Below are 19,030 nucleotides of genomic sequence, written 5' to 3'. Positions count from 1 at the left end.
TCCCCATTGATTAAATCGGTCCAGTAATTTTAATCTCTACAAACATGTGCAACCAAAATACAGAACACCACGTAATGAGCGTACACTAAAATAGGATTAGGCATTAAGATGTGCTTTCCCTCACAATCCTCCCTGGTTTCTCCCTCAACAATAGCACCATAGGGGCCAGAGTTGGATTTCACAGGGACCAGTCGTCTTGTTCAATAGCCTCTCTCGCATTTAGTACAATAAGGCAAGGTTGTCACATTCACTGTCTAACACCTGGGAACACTGCATGAGGTAACCTGAGACATTGTTGCACCAACATGCCGCCCAGCTCTTCTCAAGACACGGGTTCGATAGGAGTGAGGTCAGGTGATTTCGATTGCTACTCTGTGACGTCAATACCAACATTAGTATTTATAACATTGAATTTCATATCAACCCACGTATACTCTTTATAAAGTTGGGGATTCTGAACTTTCAATTTGGATTGGAAGTGTAAACGTTTCAAGTACAGACATCTGAATAAAGCACCATCAATTCCCTCTATTACCACCCCTAAAGACAACGCATGATATGCACGTGCACAACGCAGTAACCCCATGCACGTGCATGGGGTCCCATCCTTGATTGTGGCGATTTTTCAAAAAAATCGTGACATCACTTAGAACATAAATTTTGACACTCATCTGGCATCACACATTTGTTAGTGTTTGTTTCTAGTCGTTTGTTTTAAAATGAAAATCGTACACATGCAAATTACATGTCATACACGAATAATTTTTCAAAAGCGACTACATACCAAAAAGCTATGGTTGTAAGGAAGTGAAAATGGTGATGCACTCTCAAAACATTCAATATTATCATATCAACATTGATTGACTCCGACAAATCTCCTAAATATTTTTTAAACGTAAATAAAAATACTGAAGTTCCCCTACTTTTTTGAAGAGTACATTATCTGTGTTATAAAGGGGTAGTTCACAAAAGCTTCACAACTATAACGACGGTGAAATTCGTCTCCAAAAGGATACAAACGTTTTCTGAGATTGTGATGTGGCAAATCTTAAAATCGGTGTACATGTACATGATATATAAATTATAGGATATTTTCAAACTCTGGATTTGGTGTTCAGTAAAACTGATGACAATCTGGACATATTTATATTCAGATTCGCAAGCTCTCTTCACACTTTTTATGTCACTGCATGAAATCCCCTGCTCGATTAACTCGAACATTTCTGCGACGTCACGTTGTATTTAACCTGGGCACTGATAACCTCCACTGCTACGGAGGAATGCAGTTTGGCATCTTGTGTATAACACAAAATTAACACCACTGAGCACGCCTCTCCTGCTTTTGCTGAATGATAAAGGTAATACAACAAAGGGAACAGGACCTATGGACTGGTTAAGAATGATTTATGCCCTGAACCCTATGTAACCAATGCGATGTCAAGACACCATCGCAAGTCCTTCATACGACTGAGAGCCTGCAGTCTCCCTCTGTGCACCGAGACTGGCAGATTCGCTAAGCCGCCTATCCCACTGCACGACAGGGTTGTCCACTCTGCCCCCTGTATATCGAGGATGAAGCTCACGTCACAATCTCGTGCCCGCTCTACTCAGATGTCATGTATGACGGTCATACACTGGGACTGAACAATTATACTTTTATGCAGAAAACATCCAAAGAAAAATATAATTTTTAATGCAATATCCTCAATGTCACCTTCTACTCGCTTCCAAGGTGCATCTTATGGTGAGACGAAGAACCTCACTTTTCATATGGCATTTTGAACATATCCATGTGTTTTGTGTGTCTGTTCATGTGGTGTTTATGTGTGTGGAAGGTGCGAAGAGTGTGTGCAGTATGTTGTGAATTGTATGGGTGGGGCTTTTTTGTTTTAATGTATGTATGTAATGTATGGTTCTGTAATTGATTGCGAAAGCAAGTGACACTATAACAAACATTTTCTCTCTCTCTTTTGCAATATCTCTAGCAGGTGGAAACAGCTTGGATTAATTAAACAAACCTCTTGAATGAATGTCTCACACAAACTAACTGCCTTCACCTGATATGTAGAAAGCTCAACGTGATTTGTAGGGCTGCAACGATGTATATATATATATATATATATATATATATATATGTATGTGTGTGTGTGTGTGTGTGTGTGTGTGTGTGTGATCATAATTTTAGACTTTATTGTTATTAAATATCTATCTTGTTTTGCATTTTTATAGATTGGTTGGAGACTTGCAGCTTCATTGTTCATTTGATCTGGTTTCTTGTCAGTTGTCAGTTATTAAATAGGCACTGAAGCAACTTCAGCTTGTTTAAATTTCAAATAAACTATACATCCATTTGGATATTGACTCAAATTCGACAATTCAAGGAGAGAAGTAACATTGCAATAGTTGGTCAAAATAGATCATCACCAAAGTGATGTTAAATTGTACGGCACTCACCAATGTTTATCGATCTCACCGCTAATGTGGACTCAACCAATAATAACTTAACAAAAGAGAAGATCTTTAATCATGCCTACATGTCTTATTCTGAGAGATTTGACCATTGTAATGCGTTGGTGAATGTGACTGATTTGGGCAGTACGATAGAATGCGTGTTTGAAAAGGACACACTTTCCGTGGCTTGTGTATATTAGAAGTTGGACCGAAAAGTATGTCTTGTCTGTCTGGTGTTTGTATTGTATATGTGCTCCAAATGTTTTGTACTATGTAACATGTGACACTGTAATAAACTAATAAACAAGACATGCATACTTAGCCCATATGCGCATATGAGTTGCAATTACACGGTGTCATAATTTACCAGTTAAGACTAACTGATGAAAAATACACCAAGAATCAAAAGAAAATGCAATCGTTGCAGTTCACCAGTGATAGCCGACGAATGCCATTATCTGTTTGAATGTTTTTTTAACAACATAAGACCCCAATATAACCCCACAGTATTATATAGTTAGTGGCCTCGGAATCTCGGAAGATTAAACTATTGTTTCCTTCAAATGATTATCCACTTGTTAAGATTATTTCAGGATTTCTAAGAGCTATCAATAAAAATATGTACACACTAATATATTCACTGTTACCACATGATTCAAAGAATTTATCATAAAAAATAACTTTATTTGTACTGTTGCTGTTAAACTAGTGGTGGTTTGGCTAAATAAAATAATGGTTGATTGATTGTCAACATAGGGGTGGTTTTCAAGTTATAACATGTAAGTACACGTGCAAGCAGATTGTGCAAGTCAAGAGACACAAATTCAACTGGTCGTAACTGAAATGCCCCCAAAGAAAACGATTAAATGTGTACTTACATGATAGAATTCAATCTGACAAAAATCCAAGCCCGCAAGGCACAGCACGACTGGTTTCAAATCTAGATTTCAACAACAAACGCCTCTGAGTTATCAGACGATAAAAGCCAATCTTGTTGACTGACACAGAGTCCTAGGTCATCACAAACCGGTTGTGTGGGTGCAAGTGACCACTGGGACGAAAGGGGTGGATACAAATGAATACAAAATCCAATTTAAGACTAGAGTAGATTTCTATTCAGTGTGTTCATTTTGAAAGAGACGGGAAAGTGACATTAGTACAGATAGTAGTGTTGTTGTTATTTGATCAATAACATGGATATCTGTTAGTAAGTGAAAGAACACAAGGGTTTTTAAAGTATCATACCCAATAACATCGACCGACACATACATTCGGTCAGTCATTTTGAATGTCACGAGAACAAACGGTACCAAAGGTTCCATTTCATTGTGGTACTGTTGTTAATCTGCACAACGTGAGTTGTATTTATATCAAATAATGCGTTTTCACTCCATGGACATCAATGTCCAATCAGAAAGGCTTTCAAATAAATTGGTACATATGTACCGCAAAATCATGGAAAGGCGTCGTCTGTAAAGTCCACTGTACAGATCACACAACTTCTGGCTTTGTTCCATGATTTTTTAATCGTTTAAAATTCCTTCACTTTAGGAAAGTAAAAGCTATATTTTAACCGACTGAGAACTACCGACAGAAGACAGTAAAGGCTGTATTTTTAGCGAAAGTTTTTAACTCCATGCCGTTCTGAATGAACGTGTAGGAGGTGTAGTTCTTTGACAAGAACCCCATTCGTTTCTCATCTGCTGTGAGAAGCTTTTGTGTGAACTCCCTAACTAGCTGTCGTGCATCATTGCCCTTCCTTCTAAGTTCAGTCACTGCATGCTTGACTTGTCGACCTTCACAGGTACAGTTTAGTACGTTGGAACCCGTCACCCATATCTTCTTTACAATGAGTGAGTGAGTTTGGTTTTACGCCACGCTCAGTAATATTCCAGCTATATGGAGGTGGTCTGTAAATAATCGAGTCTGGACCATACAATCCCGAGATCAACAGCATTAGCGTCGATCTGCGCAATTGGGAACCGATGAGATGTGTCAACGAAGTCAGCGAGCCTGACCACCCGATCCCGTTAGTCGCCTCTTACGACAAGCATGTATTTTGGAATTGATGCTACTATGCTTGTAAAATGGACGGTTTATCAGGCCACATTTACTACTGTTATTACGTTATATTACCGGGTGCTTAATGGGATAACACGTTTTTCAAGTCACATATACTACTCGTTATTACATTATGTTACCCGGTTCGTAATAGGATAACACGTTTATCAAGCCACATATACTACACGTTATTACATTATGTTACCCGGTTCGTAATAGGATAACACGTTTATCAAGCCACATATACTACACATTATTACATTATGTTACCCGGTTCGTAATAGGATAACACGTTTTTCAAGCCACATATACTACTCGTTATTACATTATGTTACCCGGTTCGTAATAGGATAACACGTTTATCAAGCCACATATACTACACGTTATTACATTATGTTAACCGGTTCGTAATAGGATAACACGTTTATCAAGCCACATATACTACACGTTATTACATTATGTTACCCGGTTCGTAATAGGATAGCACGTTTATCAAGCCACATATACTACACATTATTACATTATGTTACCCGGTTCGTAATAGGATAATACGTTTATCAAGCCACATATACTACACGTTATTACATTATGTTACCCGGTTCGTAATAGGATAACACGTTTATCAAGCCACATATATTACACATTATTACATTATGTTACCCGGTTCGTAATAGGATAACACGTTTATCAAGCCACATATACTACACATTATTACATTATGTTACCCAGTTCGTAATGGGATAATACGTTTATCAAGCCACATATACTACACGTTATTACATTATGCTACCCGGCACGTTATAATTCCTTGATTAAATGACCAGTTATTGGGATGTTTTAATATTTATTGTGAGGTCTTACACAGAAATACATATCCATAAAAGATATTCAAACGATAATGTAATGTACTCATATTGGTAGGGAATTAGCATCTCAAAGCCTGTATGTATAACAGTTCTATTTCTTGTTTCTACCTAACATTAATTAATAAATATAATCGGGAATCATTCATGCTAATCATTTTAACACATATATCAATCATGCCTCAGCCGTCGTTGTATAAAATATACAGTTATCATATTTGCACTGTTATGCATCAGCATAACAATGATGTGTCCATAGATGAGGTCAACATAGGCAAAAACCTCATGACACATGTAATTTACTTACATATTCAATAATGATTAAGATATTATACATGACAATGTTCATGCAAATAAACAATACACACGATATTCCCATTTTCTATTCAATAATTCAATTCAGTGATACATTTCAGTCATGATATTATCTGACATGATTCATAGAGCTGTATCGACAAACTTACCTTAAAATACAATGCAGAATTCCTTAATTCAGTGATCAGACAAGGCGATGTTTAATTCTCAGTTGTGAGGTCAAGTGTCACAGACCTCTTTTTATAGCCGAAACATCACTTTTCAGTGTTGAAATGCTTTGCGATTGGCCCATACCTATGATCGGTCTTTAATTACGAGTTTGTTTTTTCGACATAGATTACGTACTTTTGCTAATACTTTCTGATTGGACAAGCCGTAACGAGGGGTAATCACGTGACCGTGACGGGATAATTACGGCACCTTAATTACGATTTGTTTTACACACTTTTTATAGCTCTCGTGACCGTGACACAATGGTAAGTGGCGTCAATTGCAGTTTGTTTACACAGTTGTGGGGATGTAGAAGTAATGTAGAATTTTGTTATTACAGTGTGGATAATCTCCTTCATGTTGTGTTGGTGTTTTCATAAGGGATTAAGTCACTGGGTGCTTTAAAATTCTGAACTATGTTGTGAAATACGATTTGAATTTACTGTTAATTTACCCCGTTTAGCTCAACAGAACCTATCTGACGAAGTTATCTACGGTGATGGTACATTCCATGTCTACGCCAAAGTTATTGATTAATATACTAATATCTAACACAGAGCCAGTGTTTTGCGTGACACTTGTAAGGTTAGTAATAAGTTTAACTGTGCCATACATGATTTGAAAATCTCTTCATCTTATTATGACGTGGAGGGTTGAGTTGGAAAATCAATGAAGATGGAAAGATACACCCAATCATTTCCTAGATGATATTTGGACGAGCAGAAAATTAACGATCTGACTTGCACATGGCGACATTGATGTGTTGTACTACTTAGATAGAGTATATCAATGGTTAAATTAGCTTTAAGTAATGTAGTACCCGGTATGTGCAATGTGAATTGTGACAACTGGTGCTTTTAAGTGATATTGATAACATAATGAAATTGTTACGAATACACCGACAGCACAGCCCTTCTGACAATCTGGGTAATGCAGAAGGCTGCAGTGTTGGGAAGTCTTCATATTCTCCGGAAACTTCTTGGTGGGTTCGACTGGGCAGTGTTTCCTGGGAGCAGTCCAATTCTCTGTTTGGGCTGCGTGTAGAAGGGGGAGGGCCCTGAGCTGATGATGAGCTTTACCAGCCTGACTGTGCCAGGATCACCCGAACGCTCTCTGCTGCATTTCTATCTCAATCTGACAAGAACAAGAACAAGAACTTTTGATTATTGTCTCACATCCTAATATTCGGTGCATAATGACATGGCTAAACGTATTACATACCATCCGGCCATTTGGCCTGTGAAACACATATAACTATATCCCACACTAAAACAATTAAAATAATAAAAATATATATTGCACTTACATCACAAATCTTGCACACAAAAGTATATTCATGCATGCACCAAACTCACACCCACACATTCACACCCACACACTCATCCTACCTTCCTACTCCACTTTGCCGTCCAGCTGATGTGATGATAACGGATTAACAGTAAGGGTCAGCTAATCTGGCGACTATAGTCTCTTTACTCTTTTGTACATGTCACCCATAATCTCATTTGGGGGACAGGAGTGTTTGACAGACTGAGCTGGAACTCATTAATTACATGGCACATTTTTGTAAGCAAATTCGGTTTCTAGTAACAAATTTGAGTGAACTCGAATTATAATAGCGAAACAGAGTGGAGCTTATTCAAATGATTATTTCTCTGTCTTTGCGATTGCATATGAAGAATGTAGACATGATTCCGTCATTGCAAAATGGCACACGTACAAGTTAACATTAAGTTCATTCCAAATTCAAGGGAAGATATGTCTTCAGATAGCATTTTCTCATTTCCTGCATTTGGTCTTAGGAGGAAATAAAGCAAAAATGTTGAATTGCTGAAATAAAAAATCGAGATGAAGTTAAAGGGGGTAGTTTTCTATATGTAGGCCGAAACAGACAATGAGGTAATCCCCTATTGTTTAAAAGATTGTCACGCATCTGTGAATTTTTATATAGAACACGGAACCCCCACCCCTCCACCCCCACCCAACAATCTGGATATCTGTACAGTGGTGATTAGGAAATTTACTGGTCCTAGAAACAATAGACTGAGTCTTAACTAGACACTTTGAATAGTATAGGACTCCTGCTAATTATCTTTACATCAGTTTGAGCCATGACACGAAGAAAAATTAAGTGACGGTTCAATGCTTCAAAAGAGAGTGAAATTTGTGGCAAAATACACAAAATATACACCTAAAACATACAGACATAAAATATATCATGATACTCTGTCCACTATCACACTTTATGTGAAACTAAACTACATTTGGTTTGCAATTTGGAACTTACTTTTCAATCAGGTAAACGTGAACTCTACTTTTAACCAACTAAACGTTAAATACACTTTTAACCAACTAAACGCGAAATGCACTTTTAAACGTAATGAGAGATGTGAAATACACTAATAAATAATGTAGGATAAACTTAAAATTAGTGAGGCTAATTACATTTGTATTAAAGTGAGATGCATTTATATGGTATTATGTGATTTCTTGGAGGATTCAAGGAAGTGCTCAGTTGGTGCGATTAACTTTAATCTTTAACTTGATCTGCCACTGAGGAGGTATTACCAGTATATATAGCGAATTTTAGTTAAATAATTTCATCACAATCGCGAATGCATGTGTAGAAATCAGGTTCATAGACAACAACACAAACGGCCAGTATCTTGTTCACAACAACTAACTACCAGTTGAAACTAAACTACATTTGGTTTGCGGTGGTAGACAAATTTTGACTAATGTTTCAACAAGGTAAAGGTGAACTCTCCTTTTAACCAACTAAACGCGAAATACTCCTTTAAACGCAATGAAAGATGTGAAACAAACTAATAAATAATGAAGGTTAAACACAAAATTAAGATACTGTCTATGTTGAATGTTAATGGATAATTCGCTCAACTATGTCTACTTTTTTCTATTTGATCTACTACATTCAAATTGACTTCCAGAACATGGACAATCAGGTTAGTACACATGCGCTTTGATCACAGCTCCGAACATACGGACAAAGATATGGCACTACGTAACAGACAATCCATTGATTGAGATCGCAAGCATTTATCTACGCAGTTTGTATATGATGGCATGTGTCAACTAAGCCAGCGAGTCTGACCGTTAATAGACCACCAAGGGTTGCTGAAGATCAACTCTAAAATGCATGATCATGCCTTCTCTCAATTCTTCAAGACGCTCACTACATACTAGTCAGTTCATATGCATCCTGGGGGCGATGGGGTAGGCCAGTGGTTAAAGCGTTCGCTCGTCACGCCGAAGCCAAGGGTTCGATTCCCCACATGGGTACAATGTGTGAAGGCCATTTCTGGTGTCCCCCGCCGTCATATTGCTGGAATATTGCTAAAACGGCGTAAAACAAAAACTCACTCACTCATATGCATCCTGAACGACACTTTCGAAATTCTGTCATTACCTAAACCGTAGTATATGTTTTCCTTTAACATATGGCGAAACTGTACAGAAATTACCAACATCTGAAGAAATGGTGTAAATCCAGCCAGAATCCATGCAGGCAGCAATGGTATTGTGAGTCCCTAGTATGATGATCTACCTTCGGTTATTGGTAACCTGTAGTCCAGTTTTAATATTGTAGTCTCTTAAAAAGAAGTAGGGGAACCTGAACTTTAAAGTCTGGTAGAAAGAAAACCCACTGAGGAACGTTACAATGACATTCATCTTGTGTATGCAGCATCATTTCACGTTATCACCACATGCAAACACAATGCATGGGAAGCACGTTTACAACGTAGGAGCCTCCTACACGTGCATGGGGTGTCATTATGAATCTTGACGTTTTTCAGGTAGGTCGTTAAATCATTGTAGACCATTTTTCCCGATAACTTTCTTGCATCTATGCAGGGTCATGGTTTTCATGGTCAAATCACACACTACAGACTTAAAACTGTAAACCTGAAATTATCATGCCATGCTTCAGTCACCTAACAAGGGGGGTAACTGAACAAACATCTTTGCTTAGAGTTTTAGTGAGTTTAGTTTTACGTCGCACTCAGCAATATTCTTTGCTTTGAATGAAATCCATGTGGTGATGCATTCTCAAAACATCCATTATTATTGCATCAACAGTGATTCAATCCCATATATCTCAAAATTTCGACAATCGTACATTGAATGTACAGTTACCCTACTTATTTGAAAAGTATATTATCCTGCATTTAATAAATGCTTTAACGCTTACATGTTAGCCTTTTCTGCCTTCCTTAACTCAGTTGCTTTACTGTCCTTTGTCGACAGATTTTACGGAAAAACTATTATCAAAGTATATGTTATTATAGTCACGATATGGCTGCAATATTACCGATGTGACTTTACACTCACTCACTCACTCACTCACTCATTTCGTTACAAAATAATGTTAAATTATATTGTCGCATTCATGCTAACATTTACACAGTTTTCTTCTCCTGTTCATACATTACATCCCAAAGTATAAGCTGGCAAGCATATGCATTCCACCATGGCTTTTACAACTCGCGGTCTCTTGTTACCTCTCACCATAAACACGTGATGAGTGAGTAAGTTAAAATCTAAGGTCACCTGGCAATATTTCAGCCATATAGTGACAAGAAAGGTTTTACATACACAGTAAATATATGTCTTGTCAAATAACCAGAAAAATGTAGCCGAAACTTAAAATAACAGAAAATAAAATAACAGATACTACAGTAAGCTTATAAGTTCTATTTTTAAACTTATGGGACTTACGTATCCTGTATTTATGATACTTTAACCCCTTTTGAGGCTACAGCTACTGACCATACGGATGTGGGCATGCGTCTTCCTGCTGATCGTTCTGAACGAGTACGCCATAAAAGGCGGCTTGTCATAAGAGGCAACTAACGGGATTGGGTGGTCAGGTTCACTGACATGGTTGACAGATGTCAGCGGTTTCCAAGTGTGCAGATCGATGTTCATGTTGTTAATCACTGGATTGTCTGGTCCAGGCTCGATTATTAACAAACCGCCGCCACATAGCTGGAATATTGCTGAGTGCGGCCTTAAACTAAACCCACTCACTCACTCTGAAGAAGCACAGTTACCGTACTATTACAATTGCAATTACAATTATCGAGATCGGCCTGTGAGTGCGTAGAAGATTCCAGTTACACAATGGTACAATTGAAATAATTAATGTAATCGTGTGGTATAAAAGACTCACCGGGAGCATTAGAAGAACAACATTCCGTAAGGTAAACACCATCATGATTCATAACAGGAAAATAGTATTTACTAAATTAGAATGATCAGGTTTACTCAAAAGCCCTCAAAGGGCCATCAAAAGGATTTGAGCCTAAATATGTGCATGATATCGATAAAAAAGGCAACTGTGTCATATTGAAGCATTGCTTATATCATTCACATAAACGTTATAGTGACATGCACACGGAGCTTGTTTCTGATCACGTGGCATCTTATGGCGTATACCCATATCGACACAGAAATAGACAGAGCAGCCATAAACGTTTTTGGTCCCCGAGGCCACCCGGTGAAGTACGATGAAGGGCGCTGAACAGCAAAACGAGTACTGAGTGTTATTGGGTACAGCTGTCAATCACTCTTCATTGTCAATATTATGTTTATGTGAATAATATAAACCATTCAACACTATCATATATTTATTTTGATCATGTACATATCAGATGACCTTTAGGCTCAAAGCTGTCTGATAGCCCCTCTTACACCACTTCTACCCACAAGTCATGCCTAGAAGCTGTATCTTCGAAAGAGGTTAAAGTATCTTAATATTATTGTCCTCCTGAGAGGGTTACGTAAGTCCCAAAGCCTCCAAAGTCAAATTTAATAATATAAACCATTCAACACTATCATACATTTATTTTGATCATGTACATATCAGATGACCTTTAGGCTCAAAGCTGTCTGATAGCCCCTCTTACACCACTTCTACCCACAAGTCATGCCTAGAAGCTGTATCTTCGAAAGAGGTTAAAGTATCTTAATATTATTGTCCTCCTGAGAGGGTTACGTAAGTCCCAAAGCCTCCAAAGTCAAATTTAATGTCACAAAATTTGTAAAACGTAGTATTTGTTCTTGAAAATTTGGATATTGCGTATTTCGTACAATCGCCAGTGGCCGCCAAGGTGGTGTAAATCCAGTTAGGGCCCATGAAGGTTGCAAAAGCACTGTATGTCCCCATCGTTCTTGGTATGGTGATCAACTTTCAGTTGTTGGCAATCAACAACCCGTCTTTTTCGGTTAAAGTGCCCATTAAGCACAAAATGTTTGCATTCATCTTATGGTTAAATGACCTGACCATGGTCAGTTTATATATGACTATCAAATCGACGAACCCAACGAAACTCCTAACGTTCAGGTAAAAGAAAAAGCATTAATGTCCACACAATGTCTTCCTTATCAGTATTATCCGTGAAGATACGGGTTAGAATTAACCTTCAATAACCCATGTTGTTTCTTCCAAATGTGTTGAACTTCCAAAATAAAAGACCCTTGAAGGTCCCGGGGTAGAATAGGTCTCCAGCAGCACATGCTTGCCATACGACTATGCTCGTCGTAAGAGACGACTAACGGGATTGCGCAGTCAGGCTCGCTGACTTGGTTCACACATGCCGTCGGTGCCAAATTGCGTAGGTCGATGCTCATGCTGTTGTTCACTGGATCGTCCGGTCCGGATTCGATCATTTACAGACCGCCGCCATATGGCTGGAATATTGCCGAGAGCGACGTTCATCTAAACTCACTCACTCACACTACGAGTATTGTTGTAGCGCGGTGTACAAATATACTGATCAATACTTGACCGTGTTGTTTATGACTAAACTAACGTTGTGGGTAAAGTTCCAAACGAATTCACCTCGCCGCACAGTAACGCACGCAATCAGATACTTTCCTTTCCAATAGAGGGTGACAAATCACTTTGGTCCCCTTTCTTTGTATGATTAAAGCTTAAACTGATCTGTGCGTCGTACCCACGCAGTCATTCACATCATTTGGGGCATAGCATTCCTGATTTCTGTCCCTTGTCAGGTGTAGGCCATGACGTTACCAGCCAAATCAATACCGTAGGCATTGTACCCGTATCAGTAGTATCGTAATGTGATCAAATATCCCCGAGTCGTTACCTAATGCAAACCTGCTGGCGTCTAGGTCGAACTCTACCACTGACCCACAGAGATTAGCTCCAGATTAGTGTTCCCAGTTTCTGTAATTTGTCAAGGCGGCAACACAGTGTTTAGGACTCAGCCTGTCGATCGAAGACCTACATTTAAAATACCGAAGGCATACCAATTCTTGAACCAAGGTAAGCATATTTTCATCGGTATGTAGGGTTGAGTCAGTCGATCGAAGGCCTATGTACTAAGGCATGCTATTCTTTAACCAAGGTAAGCATGTTTTTAATAAGTGAAGACAAATATGTCCATGCATATGTAAATGTCAGAGGAAGGAAACCGAGTGTCATGACATGCAAATGTAATGTACTACACAAAATGCTTTATCAACGTTGCGCCATCTATGACAACACTGATTTTGAGAAAACAATAGTTCTACCAGATAACTTTTATATACGCCAAAGGGAAAGTTTTTGTAAATGTTATTTAAAATGAATACATTCTATCTGGTGATCCGTCTAAACATTCTATCTAATGATCCGTCTAATGTTTTTGATAACCTATTTACTGACTAAATCCACACATTGCAACAGGTCACATGGGAATGTCCTCTAAGAGAGAGGTGTTTCAACGCAACTATCAACAGTGCCAATATTGGGTGTGACCAGCATTGGCGTTGATTATAGCGAGACAGAAAAGGATAGGCGCACTGCACACGCCTGGCGACTGAAAAATATCTCGGTGATTTTGTTGTATTATGACAACCAAAGATTTGGCCAGCTTAGCGTTAAATGCTGATCCTGATCCTGTCGTACACGTCACGGATCTCATCCCTTGTTCTAGTGTTGGCGGTATGTATCAATGAATGAGTCCCTGATGATATCGTGGAATGACAGGGCCTGTCCGCCTGTTGTTTAATGTTCTGCCTCTAAACGATGTCACCAAAGGTGTCAGTTTCTCACCTTTGTATCGATCCTCCAAATATCACAGTGTGTTGGCTGTGTGGTGAGGGTGGCAGTTCGCATAAAGTCGAGAACAGGGCCTGAGGTAACATAATAGTTACAGCTACAGTTACAGAAGGCCCGGGTTCGATTCCTCACATTGCAGGAATATTGCTAATAGCGACATGAACCCCAACTCGCTCGTTCACCCCTAATCAGTTGACATTCTGTAGATTTCTCTTGAAATCCTGAAATTTACTTGGAACATTATTTTCAAATCGCCCTTGAATCATGGTTAAATCGATCGTTATAATCGACGAACTATCAGTGAATACACTTTTGAAAAATCTACCCGCTGGTTGATCGTATCGAAGTGCAAACATTCACAAGAGTTGCTACACTGCCATTACCAAGGCTGATAACCTTTTGACAAAACAGTTTTTAAAAATTACATTGATCACACGGTCCATGTCGTGTGTCGTGTCGAAACAAACAAATCGATATGTTCTTATCAACGTAGTTCAATGTAAATATGACTCTTGTGGAATGTGCTTTGAATTGCCATAAATAATGTCTTTAGTCTCGCTGAAAGTCTGTCGTTGAATTGAAACATTGCTTGATACAGCCAGTCAACAGTCTTATCTCCAACACAGTCCAATCTCTAATTGAGTGAGGGGCTGCAAGGAACCCTTCTAAACTGAACATGTTTATGTTTATGCACAGCTCCGCCAGTATAGTAGTTTATGAGTAGTGACTGAGCCAAATATTTATTTCGAGAAAATATAAGAACTTACGACTGTTTACTTTTCGCATTGCTCATTTCTACACTTTCTACAGGTGATGGTATAGTGTTAGCCAAGATGGTTCGTGTTCGATTCCCCACATGTTACTATATGCGAAGCTCAATTCTGATGTCCCAGGCTGTGATAGGCCGTGTAAGCGGCGTAATAAGCAACTCACTCACTGACCCAACAACTGCAGCAACGCCGTCATACAGCTGGAATACTAAAGTCACTCAACCACTCTTCTGCTCATGCGTGCTGATGTACCAGACATTTGTCACTTAAACCGACAAATAGCCGCCTATATCAACCATCATTTCGTAACGGCCCTAAATTTCGTGTTAAAACACACCGATGCGACTTATACCTTGCGGTCAGTGTATGACGCCGAAATGAGCCGTGAAACTTCATAAAATATTTCACTATGTCCGTCGTCAACACTTAATGCTATTTTATGTATACCCGTAGGTTTCATCATCCGAAGCGGACCGTCTAAATGCCCGTGCGACCCCAGACCAGTTACCGTGCGTCCTACCCCGGGCATGATGTTCGAAACAGTTCCTATAGAACCCCTCGTCCTGTACCCAGAGTCAAACCTGAGGCTCACTCAAACTACACCCGGGGCTGGGGGGTGGTCAAGGCATGGGCTTTTGGAAAAGGAATAGCAGGATACTCTTCTCCCCGACCCAAACCTCGCTGTCCCACATCAGCCACAAGAGACAACTCTAACCTCGGACGTAATGGTAAGGTGGCCCCTCTCCTAAACGGCACAGCAACTCCAAGGTCCTTTTCCGCACCACCTAGAATAAAGTCTGAGGCACAGGACATTGCCTCAGTCAGTAGAGGCAAGAGAATGAAAGTTATTGTACACGAGTATGGGGAGCATGGACCTACGCCCAGAGTTCCAAGGGTCAAGCCAGAAGCGGAGGAAACGGCAACAGTTCACAAAGGCGGGAGGATGTATAATCTTGTTCACAAGTACGCCATGATGCCCGCATCGTCTCGAGCTGTCCCTCGCGTCAAACCCGAAGCCGAAGAAATAGCTGAAGTGAGTAAAGGGAAGCGGATGGATAATATCATCCACAAGTATGGCAAAAACGAGGGGACGCCACGAAGACCCGTACGTGTAAAACCTGAAGCAGAGCAATCAGCAGAACTCGATAAGGGCAAGAGAATGAAAAGACTGATTCACAGCTATGGGCGTATGCCTCTGTCCTCGCGTCCAGTTCCGCGCGTCAAGCCGGAGGCTGAAATCAGTGCAAGCATAGCTCAGGGTGGGAGGATGTCGAGACTCATGCATGATCCCCGGAGCTGCCCAATCACACCACGTCCAGTTCCAAGGGTGACAACTGCCGAGGCTGATAACATTCTAAGGAGGAGCTATGGTCAGATGGGAAGAATTTTTCGAAATCATGGTCAGCGATCTTACATATTTGTCCCAGGGCAACAGAGGAAATCATTCGAGCAGGCAAGGACTATGTAGGTACGGACCAGTGACTGAACATTGTTGTGTGTTGGTAGTCCGCCTTCGATACCAGTATTGATACAGTCTCTCTGGTTTGGGACCCAGTTTTATCAAATGCCAAAACAGTATTATTTTCAGGGTTGTTGTTCGGGTTGAATAAACTGAAGCGCCATATGTTTGTTGACATCAGATGGCTCGTTATTTCATTCAGTCACTGGTTTGGCTGATATGTTGTTTAACGCCACACTCAGTAATATTCCAGCAACACACATGGTCTGTAAATAATCGAGACTGAACCAGACAATCCAGTGACCAATGTCATGAACATCGATCTACGCAAATGAGACACGATAGCATATTTCGATCAAGTCAGAAAACCTGAGCACCCAGTCTCGTTAGTTGCTGTTTACGACATGCACGGGGTTTAGTACGTTTAGAAGGATTCTAACCCATATCGTGACGGATAGGTGTCACCAGTATTGACATAACACATTCACATAGATTATACGCCAGGGGTGTTCGCGTATCGTAAATAATACAATCCGATTAGGAATGCTAAGTGAATTATTAGTGTATCACAGTATCATACTTTCCATTCTAAATGTATTTCTATTACGAAGACGTGAGGTAGCGTAGGTGTCAAAGCGTTCGATTACAGCGGCGTAATACCATATTTTTTATTCGTATTGCCGGGTGGTAAAGCTTGCTGACTCGGTCTACACTTTCATGGGCTCCCAATTGCACAGATCGATGCTCATGTTGTTCATCACTGGATTGTCTGGTCCAGAATCGATTATTTACAGATGACATAGCTGGAATATTACTCTCACTCTCGGAATGATAGACTAAATATGTTTCGCAGAGTAGTTGTATTGTCTATCAAGTTTCTAGACAGAGAAAAACAGGGAAAACAACCGACATGTCATGTGTGTAAATGGGCTTTGCTTGCATTGTTAGAACTAAACACGCTGACTGTCTCTCACGAATATACTCGTCATATAAATTCCACTACTACGAGTTATCTCTCATCTAACATCAGTGGTATTTTAAAACAAGTTTCACATGGTAGCAAAATAGGCACAATAGGCAAACCTCTCCTGGCGTTCTTTGTTACGTCCAGGAGAAAATTACCTCTTGTGCCTGTCGCAATGACGTATCACGTAGTATTTATTGTGTTTCATTTAAAATGTTAAAAACATCATGCAAAAAACATTTCTTGATGTTATTCAGTTTTGTGGCCAACAGTATTTGTGCTTGTTCTGGGTAGGCCAAGGTTGATTAATACGTATTTCACGCACATTCCGTCTTTATGGGAATCTTTGTCATGACACGGAGGATTTTGATTGGTTGATGGGATCATCTAATTAAATGTGATCATACCTCGTGTCTGGTGGTTGGCACTGCGTTCTGTGTAATGACAATGTGAGGTTGGGTCTCAGAAGTCACCAGGTTAGTTATATTTGGTTGTACAGTGGTTTCTAACATCTTAGGATGTAATAACTCAGTAGTTCATATAAAATAAAGTTCTAGACTAAAAACGTCTGTTAAAATATGTAAGTATGGTGTGCTAATCCAGGTTAGGCTGTTTATGCCTTTAATAGGATTTGCTCTTGTCTACATTTTCATCAGGGATCCCAGACTGTTTTAAAATATTGCCTCTAGTGAAATAGCAACAAAGCCTGTTATAGATGTACTAACAAAATAGATTTAATTTTTTTTTAAAATATCATCACATACATTTATACACTCAGATATGCCCAAACATATCCAGGTTTCACGGTTAGGAGCTCAGGGGCGTCTGCTTCTCATGTGTATGATATTTGCTGAAAACTATTCATAAATGACCTGGTCATTATTACACAGTAACCGCAGAAAAATACTTTTTAGCGTTACATCCCCATAATTTCTTCACAACTAAGTCTTGTTTCGCATGTGCCTATTACCTCTGTACGAAAGCCTATTAGGGTAAAATCTGAAATTTGCGTTTTGAAAAGTCGTAAAAGATTAAGTCGAAATTACGATATTTTTTTTAAAAAGTCGTAATTGCGAGATTGTTTTAGAAGTCGTAATTACGAGATTTTAATTAACGTTTTTAACAAAAAATTCGTAATTACTTTTCAAAACGCATTTTTCAGATACGGATTTGACCCTAATAGGCTTTCGTACTTCTGTACCCCAAATGAATTCAAAATTTACTGTGCTGTTTTAGAAAATAAGCAGTTTCTGATGACTTTCATCAGTTTTACATGTGTTGTCAAAGAAAATAATGTACATTCCAAACAGTGAAATGCCCATGTCCCAGAAATTTGTGCAACCTCTACCCAGAGCAGTTATCACAAAGTGCAAAATCACAAAGTTTGAAGTGGACCGTTACTTTTTTCAGTGGGTCTGATTATATATCCACTCATCCTTCAAAGGAAATATTATTTTTATGGTAAGTTTTATTGTATAACAGTAACAGTTTAGTCAGGAAAATGCAAAAGTAATCCACTTGTGGTGCTCATATCCTGGCAGATTGCTACCTCTCAGTGCTGTGTGAATTATCATCCCCCATCCATATTCATAGCCGACCCGTGAAGGTCCCGGGGTAGAATAGGCCTTCAGCAACCTATAGCTATGCTTGAAATAAAAGGCGATTACGCTTGTCGTATTAGGGGACTGACGGGATCGGGTGGTCAGGCTCGCTGATTAGGTTGACACATGTCATCGGATCCCAGTTGCGCAGATCGATGCTCATGTTGTTGACCACTGGATTGTCTGGTCTAGACTACGCTTATTTACAGACCGCCGTCATACAGCTGGAATATTGCTGTGTGCGGCGTAA

At 39.4% G+C, this 19,030-nt stretch overlaps 1 protein-coding gene across 1 annotated transcript; it reads left to right on the top strand.

The window, feature by feature from the left end:
• Nucleotides 1-15,237: 15,237 nt before the first annotated feature.
• Nucleotides 15,238-16,226, top strand: LOC137256316 (uncharacterized). Its single transcript, XM_067794077.1, has one exon. It carries the CDS (start codon nt 15,238-15,240, stop codon nt 16,222-16,224), a length of 987 nt encoding a protein of 328 aa, XP_067650178.1. The 3' UTR covers nt 16,225-16,226.
• The last annotated feature ends 2,804 nt before the right edge of the window (nt 16,227-19,030 follow it).

Source organism: Haliotis asinina, chromosome 11, assembly GCF_037392515.1.
Source record: "Haliotis asinina isolate JCU_RB_2024 chromosome 11, JCU_Hal_asi_v2, whole genome shotgun sequence".
NCBI classification, from domain to species: Eukaryota; Metazoa; Mollusca; class Gastropoda; order Lepetellida; family Haliotidae; genus Haliotis; species Haliotis asinina.
The sequence above is the reverse complement of the archived record's forward strand: the minus strand, read 5'-3'. Positions and strand labels throughout refer to the sequence as shown.

Excerpts from the sequence above, each read along its gene's own strand:
- LOC137256316 (XM_067794077.1), top strand. The coding sequence starts at position 15,238 with ATGCCCGTGCGACCCCAGACCAGTTACCGTGCGTCCTACCCCGGGCAT.